Source organism: Trypanosoma conorhini (assembly GCF_003719485.1).
Source record: "Trypanosoma conorhini strain 025E chromosome Unknown Tco_14.4_contig_00366, whole genome shotgun sequence".
NCBI lineage: Eukaryota > Euglenozoa > Kinetoplastea > Trypanosomatida > Trypanosomatidae > Trypanosoma > Trypanosoma conorhini.
Genome location: NW_021704436.1, coordinates 7888 through 19473, shown reverse-complemented (window position 1 = coordinate 19473; position 11586 = coordinate 7888). Strand labels below are relative to the sequence as shown.

The following is an 11586-nucleotide window of genomic DNA, read 5'->3' as shown; positions in this document are numbered from 1 at the left end:
AGAGAAGGGGAAAGGGTGGAAAGCCCAAGTCGAGCGCATTGTTTCGCCCCTTGTGCGTTGGAGAAAGATAAAGGGGTAAAAATGTCTAGCACGTGGGAGTAATGGTCCAGATCCTCTACCTCTGCCACCGTGTCCGCCGCGTTCTTGTTCATTTCCCCACCACCTCTCCGTCGCCGCCCACGCGGTTGCTCCTCACCTCCGCTCCTGGCCCGAGTTGAAGCATCTCATTTTTATTGCTGCCTGTGTTTCGTTGTTCTCTTTTTTTTGTCTTCTATTTTTGCGTAGGTCTTTGTTTTGGTTGGTACCTCCTTTCATCCACGCGCCTCACCTTGTTTTTTTTTTGCGTTTTTCATTTTTCTCTTTTCTTTTTTCTTCTTCATGCCTCCCCGCTCTCACTCTTCTCCTCCTGCCACTTCCTCCATCCCTCTTCTCTCCACCCTTTTTTTTTCCATTCTGCTTTCGCTGGGACCGCAGCAGCGGCGACGGCGACCAGCAACGCGTAATGAGGGGCGGCGCCGCGAGGAATGGGCGAGGGGGTTTGTTGCGTCGGGCCGCACTGAGCACGTCTCTACATTGGAAAGCTCGGCGCCTCCTCCACGCCGCACCATGGGCAGCGCTTGCCGAGAACAATGTACCGATTCCAGTCCTCCGGGTTTGCCGGGCGTTGGCAGTGGCGGCAGCGTGTGAGACCCCCAGAAATAACCGGGTAGCCGGTGACGGCGCACTCGGGAAAGACCTCTCCGGCCGGCGACCGCAGTGCCCCCTCAAACATCTCCACATGATTTTGCGGGTCCATCGTCGTGGGCAGGTGCGGGTCAAAGCTGCTTTCAATGGAAATGGTCAACACCCACTTGTTGACTTCCTCCTCCGCGGCCGTATCCACGCTCGACGACTTTGGTAGGGCGTATTTTTTGGGAAAGTCCGTGCAGTCAAAGCTGCTGCTATCCAGGACCGAGCTGTCGGTGACACCTTCCCCGATCTTTTCCGTGATGTCGAGAAAGTGGTTTAGGTAAAGGAACGCAATGGCCTCTGAGCCAGCAACCTTTGCGGCTATGCCGGCGTCGAAGAAGGCCTTCTCCGGTGCAATGTACGGAATCCATCGTGGGAGGCCGAGCAGCAGCTTCAGCGCGTATTCGCCCAAGGAGAGCTCCATCATGCGCGGGGCCGTGTAATAAATGTGAATGATATGCGCAAGTGCGTTGGCTCTTTCGATATCCTCTGGCTTTTGCCCAGATGTGGCCATGCTCTCGGAGACATTGATGAGACTCGTGTGAAAGCGATCTAACTTCAAGTTGCTTTCGGCCGTCACCGGCATCATGGGAACAAGTCGCTCGGCCATGTCCAACCAGGTGTCATAGAAGCGAAAGTCGCCTGTGTCAAGGGGCAACTCCTCCACCACTTCTAGCGCCTGTGGCAACTCGCCCTTGCCAAGGTGGTACTTCATCTGTAGCCCTGCTACGTACTTCAGCTTCTCCGAGGTCATCTGCTTTGCTATACGAATGGCATTCTCCCAGTCGTTGTTAGAAATGTACGTCTTAAGCGCAAACTCGGGGTCAATCTCCTCCACCACCTTGGCGTCCTTGATTCCACCGTTTTCAATGCTGTCCTGCACAATAGCCCGCTTCACGTAGTCCTCCAGCTCGGGGCTAATGCGCTTGGCCAGGTATTCCGCAAGGTCAAACTTCTTCCCCTGTACATACATGTTGATGGCGCCCTTGTAGTCCTCGCAATCCTCTAGGCATTTACCCGCCTCAACGTACCGTTGGGCCTCCTTTAGCTTTTCCGTGGCGACGCGCAGGACGCCTTTCAACATATTGCGGTCGTGCCTCTGAGCCACCTTCACCGCCCGCACCCAGAGATTTGCCAAGACGTTAGAGTCCGATACTTGCTCCGGTGTGGCGCCAAGGTAATTCTCAATAGCCAGCTGATACTCACCGTGCTCCTCCAGCACCGCACCTGCCTTCTTAGGGTCATTTGACTGGAGTGCAATACGCTTGGCAATCTCGCCAAGCATCTCCGGATAATGCTCCTTTGCCACCCGTTGGGCCTCTGTGTAGAGACGGCTATCCATGTACATTTTCAACAGCGGCTCTGGGGCGCCGGCACGGATAAATAAGGACTCCGCCTCACGATAGTTGCCCTTTTGGAATAGGTCTCGCCCGTTTGCCTGAAGAATAGAAGAAATAGCTGTCTGATCGTACCCTTCTGCAACACGCATGGCGTTTTCAAACTCGTGTTGGTGCAAATACATATCGATCGCCTCGCGTGGTTTACCGGACTTTAAAAAGGCATCCTCCGCCATGCGGAAGTCGCCTTGATCCTCGTAGTGCATGGCGTACTTTAGGTAAACGTAGGGGAGTTTGGCGGGTTGGGCAAGCTGGGCCCACTGCAGTGCCAATTCAAACTTTTGCGCCTCTAACGCGGCATCAATGCCGGCGTCCACGAGGGAAAACTTCATGAGTAGCCGCACGCCGTCCTCAGCCTCCACCACCATGGCGCGTGAGAGCACCACCTGCTTTGCCGCATTCGCCCCACCGTGCACCTTGGCAACCCGCACGGCATCCTCCCATAACTCACGGTCACGGTACATATTAACCGCCCGTCCCCAGTCTTTTCCAGCCACGTAGTGCGTCTCTGCCATTTTGAAATTGTTCTCCTTCTCAAACTGGGCCGCCAGGGAAAGGTGCGTTTTGAGTAAGTAGTCCGGGCGATACGCCTGAACAAGGCGAATCATATTTGTGTAGTCACGCGTCTTTTTGTACATGACAATTGCCTGGTCTGGTTCATTCACCTTTAGGTAGATGCGCTCTGCCCCGGCGTAGTCGCCCTTCGTCTCAAGCTGCTTCGCCTGATCCACAAAAAGAGCCACAAGCTGCTGCTGCGAGAGGTGGCGCTGGGCCACGCGATACATGTGATCTGACATGCCCGCACGACTGTACATCTCCACCGCTTCATTGACGGAACCCGCCTTAATGTAGAACTTCTCCGCGTCCCCGTACTGGTGCAGCTCCTCGTAGTGGTGGGCAATGTTTTTGTAAAAGCCCCTCACATTCTTGTCGTTGTCGGCGCCCACGGCCTGGCTTTCGAGAATGTGTGTTGCCTTGCTCCACTGCCGCGAGTCAATCGCCGCCTTCACAGCCTTGCTGTACTTGTTTGCCTCAATGTAGTGATTAATCGCCTGATCCACGTGTTTCTGGCCAACAAGGTAGTCGCCCCATGCCTCTTCCAGCGCCGCAACCTGATCCGGGTGGGTTCGCTTGGCAAACTCCACGGCACGGCTGTAGACGTGGCCCTTTTTGTACGCCTCAATGGCGCGATCCCCCATCTTGAGTTTATCGAAGAAGTCGCCAGCCTTCTCAAACACCTGCGCCTTGAAGAGTGCCGCCGCGATGGCCTCCAGCAGTTGTGGCTCGGGTCTCAACTCGTTGGCCGAGACGACGTTTGCCGCCCGTGAGGGTGTGCCACCTCGCAAGTACAAGTTGATGGCTTCAATGAATTTGCCCTCCCGCTCCTTTTGCTCCCCGGCCTTCCCAAACTGGCCAGTCTCCATCAACCAGTTGTAGTACTGCGCCCGCTTGCTCGCCAGCTCGGGCCAGCCACGTGCCTCGGCGATGTTGATGCTCTCGTCAAAGCGATTCATCTCCTCCCACATGGCCATCACCTCCTCTGTTTTACCGTTTTCAAGGAAAACCTGCTCGGCCCGCCTGTAGTCCTTGTTCAGCATAAAAAGTTCGGCCCGCACTGTGTAGTGTTCATAACCATCTGTGAGACCCTCACTGGCCTTTGCCGCCGCCTCCGCAAGTTCATTGATGTGGTTCAGCGCGTTTACCTTCGCGACGTCGCCCAGGGCCGCGTAGCAGCGTTGGGCGATGTGCAGCTTCATCTCCTGCAGTGACACCGTTGCCAAATTGGCCCACATTGCCTCCGTCTCGGGCGTCAGTGCAATCTGGTCTAGCAGGTCGCATGCCCGGCTGTAGTCGTGATCCTTCATGGTGGTGCCGAACTCAATAAGCGCCTCGTCGAGGCCGTAGGCGACGGTGTTGATGCCCTCGTCGACAATCACCTCCGTCTTGCCGTTGCCGCGCTCAATGCCCTCCACCTCGCCCTTGATGGGGACAACCGCGACGCGATCCGGGGCGTCAATGCTGTACCACACACACAGCTCGACACGGTTCTGGGCCAGAACAACGTCGCTGCCGGGAACCCATTGAACGTAGGTGCAGTAGTTCAGCAACGTGGTGCGGGTTTGCTCCTCCACATCGTAGAGAAACAGCTGGTGCTGCTTGTCACGAAAGAGCAGCTTATTGGCGCGGTAATTGAGCTCAAGCCAGTCAATCCGGCTTTGGTGGGCGACACGGGCGACGCTGATGCCGCTGCCGAGGTCGTCAATTTGAATGGTTTGGCGATCAATTAGGTAGGCAATGAACTTGCGTGTCTGCTGCTCGTCTCCCCCGCTATTCTCGCCGGGCTCATACACGCGGACGGAGATGCGGTGGGCGTTGCGCTCCTCCGTGCGACAGGTGCCGAGAAGCTCGTGCTTGCCGTACTCAATCAGGCAAAGCTCCCCAGCCGAAAACACCATGCAAACCTGTGGATTGTCGAACACGAACTTTTCGCGCCCCGACAGGTGCCACTCCACCTCCGACAGCTTGCAGGAGATGAGGTCACCGACAAGCAGCGTCGTGGAGGTGTAGGCCACCAAGTAGCGGTCGTGGTAAACGTTGACCCGCTGCACCTCGTAGCCCATGTTCGAGCGAAGCACAATGCGGGTTCCCGTCGCCAGTCGTTTCACAATGACTTGATTTGGACTGACGTATGTAAACTCAAACGCACCACGAAGGCGGTATCGTTTCAAGCAGGCGTCAAACATGTCTACCGCGCCTGTCAAAGTCCCCGTCACAATGCGACTCCCGTCCTGCTTCCACGCCATGGCGGAAAAGGAGCAAGAATTGGGAAGCGTTATAACCGTCCCCTCCTCCCATTTACGCGAGCGCAGATTGTAGTCGAAAAGGCGGAACTTCTCGCGGCACGCCAGCGCAATCGTCTGCCCACTGGGGTTAAAGCATCCCACGGTGAACTCCCCCTCCACCTCCACCTTGTAGTCGATGTTCTGCGCCTTCTGGCCGTTGCGGTCGTAGAAGGTGACCCGTCCATTTTGCCCCGCCGCGCAAATGTGTTCCCCCCAGAGCAGGACATACGGGGCGCAGGAGTGGTGGAAAATCTTCTTCGAGCCCGCCGCCTCGTTCGTCTCCTCCGAGTCAAAAGTGTACTGATACACAGAGCCGTCCAAGTGCCCACAGACGACTTTGTTCCCGTCGGAGTGGCTCGCCACGGACACCACGGCGTGTTCGTGGGAGTAGAGGGACTGAGCCTTATTGGACTTCAGAATACCAACCTTCACCTTCCCGTCCAGCGTCCCAAAGACGACGAGGTCCACCCCCTGCGTGGTCTTCGGCCAACACACACAAGTGACCGCACTGCTCTGCGGAAATTTGCTGCAGATGGCCTTCTTATCTCCCCACTCGTGCCCAATGCGGTAGATGGCCACCATGCCGTCGGACTGCGCCACCGCAATCCTGCTGCTGTCCGGGGAAAACACCATGCCGCGTATCACAAACAACTTTCCGTTCGAGTTGTCCGCCGCCTTCGTGGGAAACTTGTCGCGACGCTCGCCGAACTCGTCGTAGAGGTTGACAGAACGATGGTTGTCGGCAACCGCCAACCGTTTGCTGTTTGGCGACCAGCAGATGGCCTGCACCCGCGCAAACGCCGGCTGTGAGGCCAGCAACGTCTTGTAGTGTTTCACTTGCATATCAGCTGGCAACTATCGTCCCGGGGAGCGCGCCGTTAACGTCGGCTCCTCCTCTTCTATTTTTCTTTTCCTCCGCTCACGCGTCCCCCGACGCACCAGGACGACGGCTCTCTCTATCGCACCCTCTCACGCGCGCCTATGGCCTCCTCCTCGTGTGCGAAGGAAACGGCACTGTCGCGGGCAAAGCTTGGCCAAAGGCAAGAGGGAGAAAGCAGCGGGTAAGTAAATCAGCGGCAAAACAAAACAAAAAAAAAACAAGGGCGGGGGGGGGGGGTTCAACGCGGGAGAGCGGCGCGCGCGCACACACACACACGCGTGGCTCTCGCCCCGAGTCAGCACGGCGGCCAAAAACAGAGTACGCCCTCAGAAGCTGAGGGCGCCGTCGTCCCCCTCCTCCTCCTCCTCCTGAGCATCGCAGCCGGGGGCCGCCGGAGTGCCGGCCGAAACGCCTTCTTGACGCAGCGACTGCAGCAACGCACGGCGCAGCTGGCGAAGTGGCACCTCGTCGTCGCAGCGTGCGACGTCAAACACGCCGGCGCCAGCCGGCCCAAGAAGGGAGGAAAAAAAACTCCGATCCACGCAGCTCCGTCGCACGGCGAAGAAAAGCGCCTCCGCATCTGTAGCCTTTCGACGCGTCACCACGTTGTACAGCACCAACGCATCCTGCCGCGTTGCTGTGGCAGCCACGGCAGTCTCAGCATTCGTCACCCCTGCAGCTTGCACAGTTTGACCCGTTTGCATCCGCTTCGGCAGCCTCCTTCGCGCCACGGCAGAGCAGAGCAGGGGAAACGGTCGGCTCACGTCAGTGGGCTTCGTGAAAAGTGCCTCAATCCAGCGGACATCACGCATCTCACTGTCGGCCACAGACATGAAAAGAGTGGAAAGTAGCCGCTGCGACCACCACTCACGGCCGTAATGAAGCAGTAGCTCATCGCCCTCCTTCAGGTCAATGATAGGAACGAGCGTCAAGAGACGGCGATCGTCGTCGACAATCAGCTTCACATTGGCCTTACGCGTTAAGGTCTGTAAGAGTCTTTGCGCCTGGGCGTAGCGTTCCCGCTCCACGTAGCCAGGCGCCTCTTTATGCCCCGCTTCGCCCGGTGTGGGCCCCAGCAACTCTCCCTGCTCCGCGCTGACGCTGGTGTCGTCGTACAATTGCATACGCAGCCTGTGCTGCCTCCAGTAGGCGGGGCTGCCAAGGTCGTCCTGCGGAGGCGTTTCCCACAGAACCCCGTCATTGATCTCAAACAGATGCCCCTCGGGAATGACAACCGGCGGCGCCCCAAGCCGTGACGCTCGAGACAGCGTACTTCCGGCGCCGGAGGGAGACGCTGCCGCTGCATGGGCGCCAACACCCTCCGCCTCCGCCGCACTCTCCTCTTCTTCCTCCATGTCGTTACCAACATCGTCGCCCTGGTGGAACTCCTCCTGTGCTGCGGCAGGAGAAACCCCCTCACCGCCATCATTGTGCGTCCCAAGTGGTGGTGGTGTTCCTTTGTGTGCCTTTGCACCTTGTCCCAACTTCACTGCCTCGCATTTCTTCCTGCTTCGTCCTGTGGCTTTCTGCTCGTAGCGATGGTGATGCCGCTCTCGCCACGCCTGCAGACCCGCGAGGTCGGCAAGTGGGGCGTGGTTGCCGGGTACGATCAAGTACCACCCACCCGGGGTGGCCACGTTGAAGTACGTGCCGCTGCTGAACTGGTGCCGCAAAGCCAAAAAGCGTCGAAGCGAGATTGCGTGCGGCGGTGTGCGAAGCAGATTCACTAAATACGGGGGTGCAATGGCGTCAGGCGGTGGGGCGACTTCCACCGGCGTGAACTTTTTCAGCGCACGTGTAATGAAGACTCCCTTGGCGCCGGGGACAAGCCTGCTCGGCGCCACACGCGTCAGGGACGGCATGAATTTCCCCCCTTTACTTTTCTCCTCGCTTCGTCGTCGTCGCCCCGGCCCGCCACCCCCTGCCGCCGTCTCGTGTGCTCGCCGAGTCGGGGGGCGGGCGCCGCAAAGAAAGGAAGAGGAAGAAAGCAAACCGCAAACAGAAGAAAGGGGAAAGTTGTGTGTTGAGTCACATGTTGAGCCCCTCCCCTTCGCACCTCGCAATTTAATTATTTCTATTGCTGTTTGTTCGTCGGCGTTGTTGTTGTTGTTGCTGCTCCCCCCACAAGTCACCCGTACCGCCACTCTTTTTTCTCGCGCGCGGCCCCTGCCCGGGGCCCGCCGCCGCGCCCTCTGGTTTCCCCGCGGCCGGGGCGACGCAGGCAGCCGGGGGGCCGCCCCCGCGGTGAGTACTCGTGCGACGGGGCGCGAGTGGAGAATGTTGGGTCGCCGCTGCGCCGCCAGCCACCGCCGCGAGGCGACGGGGCCGGAGCCGGCAGCAGCAGGCACATGGGAGAAGCCGAAAGTGAACAAAAAAGAAAAAAAAAACAACAACAACAACAACAAAAAGGGGTAGGCACGTATTTAAATTAAAAACGAAAACAAAACAAAAACAGGGACAGAACCAAAGAGGGGGTGACAAAAGAAGAAAAGAAAAAGAAAAAAAACAAAGCACCCCACACGCTCGGTGCTCACGGCGGTTCATGTCCTCGTCGCCAGGAGTCTAGAAAACCCATATTGATATACAATTGAATCAAAAGAGTGGTAGAAGAAAAAAAAAGTAAGGAGTGGATAAGGTAAAAAGATAAAATCGTCTTTTTTCTTCTTTTTTCCCCCCCTATTCGCTTTCCGGCACCCTCCTCCCTCCATCCCTCGTCTTTTTTTTGTTTTTTTTTGTTTTTATCCGTCATCGTCCTCGACGTTGTTTCCCCGCCGCCGGCACCTCAAGGCCCTGCAACTCCACACATGCGGAAAACTGATGACACCCACAATGAGATGTGGGAGTAAGACACGAGCGCGGAGCGGCCTCACTCTCGCGTTCTCTCTCTCTCTAGCCATCTCTCTCTCTCTCTCTCTCTCTCTCGGTGTGTGCGGGTGAGTGTGTGTGTTTTTTTTCTTCCTTTACTTGCTTATTACGCACCCAACCCGTGTTTGCCTCAACTGAGGCCCCCCACGGATGCACATGCACACACACACACACACTCACTCGCTCACCCACCCACTCACTTTTCCTTTCCCGTTTTCACTTCCGTCCACCAGGAACGCCTGCTCCAAGAAATAAAAAGAAGAAATAAGAAAAAAAAACACTCACAAACAATTAAGAATACATATAAATCAACGCCCTGGCGCGGGCATCTCCGGCGTGCCGACGTTCGAGATGGGGTTTAAGCTCCCAAATACAATTTTTTACAAACGCCACAACGCGGCATGTTTAATAGGAAGTATCCTCATGTTTTCCCTTCGCCTTATCCCCCCTCCCCCCCCCCACCACCACCAAACAAACAAAAAAACGAACTCTTTCACCCTACTCCGTCACTCCCCTACGGTTCCCGGTGCCGCAACTAAGAGACGGCCGTTGGGGCCCAATCGCGTACCTAGGAAAACGTGTTGCGAAGAAATCTGCCAGCATTGGGTGTGCTCGTGAATCCCGCCGCGACGTTTGCCCAGGCACGCCTGTCTGATAAGAGGAGCTTAGTGTATCTGCCTGATGCGCCGCTCGATCATCACGAGACCCCACCGCTGTTGAGAGTTCTACGTCAATTGGGGTGGTTCTACCTGACGCATGTGCGCCTCTTTCACTCAAGCTACACTTCCCCACGTCTCCCATAGCGGAAGCCGATGCAGACCGCCGCCATGCGAAGTTGACAAACCCAGAAACCTGACCAAGGCCCTGCCTGTGGAGACGCTCAAATGTCTTCTGCCTTGCCTGCAGCGGCTTCGGTTGGCCAGGCCCACCCATCCTGTACATACCCGGCAACAATGGCTGCGCCACGTCTGGCGGCTTAGCCTTGTAAAGAATGGCATGATGGCGTCGATGGGCGCCCGCGCCGGAGGCGGCACTACTAACACTCTCAGTTTCGTCATCCTCGTCCTCACTCCCAAGACCAGCCTCTTCAAAGAGGGCCTGTTGAACGCATCCAATACGTGCAAAACACTCGTATCGATTGATGGGGATAGCCTTCTTTCTAAGCTCATCTATGAGCCTGCGAGCCTTGGATCTTGCGATCACGGAGACAGAGATTTCGTCAAGTGGCTTTTGTTGCATGTAACGCGGAGTCACGCTCTTTCCACGCCTCACCCGCGCTGCACCAGCGTGGAGAAACAAGGCGGGCTTCTCCCCATCATCTGGATCCTCACTGCCAGCCGAAGCACCCCCAGCAGTAACACAACTATTATTGCGAGAGGTAAGTGTGCTTGTAGAGAAGCGTCCTGAACCGAACTGCGGGTGTCTCGCATTCATCGATGCTCTACGCGTGAATGTAGTAGTAGTGACTCCGGGTGCTTTGGCTTCGCGAGAAACATTTCCATCAGAATTGGAAAGAGGCTCAATAGAGCCCTCTAATGCCGCTAATGCCTTGTTAACCGTGGAGGGTTGGCGAAGGTAATCCACCACCTTGCTACCAAAAAGCTGCTGCAGTGGCATGGGTGCCACTGCGGCAAGAACCATGCTTACCGTTGGAGGGGTAGTCCGCGCTGCTCTGCCACGTCCTCTACATCCACCCGTAATGCCACGAAGCTCATCTCGTAAAAGCCCCAGAAACTGCGGAAGTGTGATGAATACATTCTCCCTGCCAGGACTACTGAAGCATAGATCTTTTGAGCCGCAGTCGCCTATCTTCGAGGTCGCATTACAGAAGAGACGTTTTGGAGGCAATGCGTTTTGTCGGATAACGCACATGCGTTTAAAGTCTTCAACAAATAACGAAAGCCCTCTGCCTTTGTGATTCAATGCACCACAGTGAATAAACAACTTTAAGAGGGCGGCGTCGCCTACCTCACTCCCGGTAGCCCACCTCTTGTTGGATGTTCCCGCTGAACCCCGCTTGGAAGAATCCAAAGGTTGATCATTGGGCTCAGCACGGGCTTGGGTTTCACTCCTGTGCTCCGTTCGAGCCTCGCTGTGCCCGTGTGCAGAAACTGTATCCCTGGCCCACTCTACCCTCTCCTCCCTCAGCGCAGCACTGCTCGGCTTTGGCAAAAGAGATCCAGTGAGCTGTGTCGCGCCGTCGCCAGAATCCTTCTGTGCATGCAGTAATTGCTCCACGAGAGCCACCCACTGGTCAGGCAATATGGAAGAATCGGCATTCGTATTCGCCTCAAAAAACAGCTTCAGTGCCGCATCATCCGGTGTGGAATGTATGCCTAATTTTTTCAAAAGTTGTATAACGTTGTCACGTCGGACGCCATTTTCGTTCGCGAAGAGACATCGTAGGTGCCCTCTGTGTACATTATCCGCCTTCGACCGACCTGAATTTGCAACCTCCAAAGCGGCATCGCAACGAGCGCCTTCTTCCACCACGTCATTTTTGGCGGAGTCCTCGCTACTCATATAGAATGATGGCACAGTCGCACTCGTTGTTGACGAGGACGTGCGTTGAGACCTCCCAGCACGGGTTGGTAACCGCGACACATTTTGGCACTGTCTCCCCGCCACAATATCTGCAAGTGTGGCCTTTCTACGAGGCGGCGTTGTGTCGCGACGCATTTACGACCCTCCCTCCCTCTCTCCCCGTTAGTCGTCCCACAAGTCTCCACGCCCTCCTTAGCGCTACTGTAACCTTCTAACGTGACGCAGAGAGAGAGAGAGAGAGTATTGGGGTTCGGTAGCTATCCCTCCCACCACGCCAAGGAAAAAAAACGGGGGTCAAGGAACCACAGACGAAGACACAAGAGGAAAG

General features: G+C 56.5%; 3 protein-coding genes across 3 annotated transcripts, besides 11 other annotated features; all 3 read right to left on the bottom strand.

Moving 5' to 3' along the window:
• Positions 1-328: 328 nt before the first annotated feature.
• Positions 329-377: a sequence feature (A-rich).
• A 191-nt stretch (positions 378-568) lies between these two features.
• Positions 569-5812, bottom strand: Tco025E_05886 (intraflagellar transport 172-like protein; the record flags this gene model as incomplete). The annotated part of the gene is made up of 1 exon (XM_029372776.1): positions 569-5812. The coding sequence occupies one exon, from the start codon at positions 5810-5812 to the stop codon at positions 569-571; it is 5244 nt and encodes a 1747-aa protein (XP_029227273.1).
• A 363-nt stretch (positions 5813-6175) lies between these two features.
• Tco025E_05885 (uncharacterized protein) lies at positions 6176-7711 on the bottom strand (the record flags this gene model as incomplete). The annotated part of the gene is made up of 1 exon (XM_029372775.1): positions 6176-7711. One exon carries the CDS (start codon positions 7709-7711, stop codon positions 6176-6178), a length of 1536 nt encoding a protein of 511 aa, XP_029227272.1.
• A 215-nt stretch (positions 7712-7926) lies between these two features.
• Positions 7927-7964: a microsatellite.
• Positions 7965-8216: 252 nt separating this feature from the next.
• Positions 8217-8257: a microsatellite.
• Positions 8258-8280: 23 nt separating this feature from the next.
• Positions 8281-8328: a microsatellite.
• Positions 8329-8359: a microsatellite.
• Positions 8360-8565: 206 nt separating this feature from the next.
• Positions 8566-8589: a microsatellite.
• Positions 8590-8714: 125 nt separating this feature from the next.
• Positions 8715-8771: a sequence feature (GA-rich).
• Position 8772: 1 nt separating this feature from the next.
• Positions 8773-8796: a microsatellite.
• Positions 8797-8867: 71 nt separating this feature from the next.
• Positions 8868-8915: a microsatellite.
• A 45-nt stretch (positions 8916-8960) lies between these two features.
• Positions 8961-8992: a microsatellite.
• Positions 8993-9212: 220 nt separating this feature from the next.
• Positions 9213-11393, bottom strand: Tco025E_05884 (uncharacterized protein; the record flags this gene model as incomplete). The annotated part of the gene is made up of 1 exon (XM_029372774.1): positions 9213-11393. One exon carries the CDS (start codon positions 11391-11393, stop codon positions 9213-9215), a length of 2181 nt encoding a protein of 726 aa, XP_029227271.1.
• Positions 11394-11481: 88 nt separating this feature from the next.
• Positions 11482-11499: a microsatellite.
• Between the last annotated feature and the right edge of the window lie 87 nt (positions 11500-11586).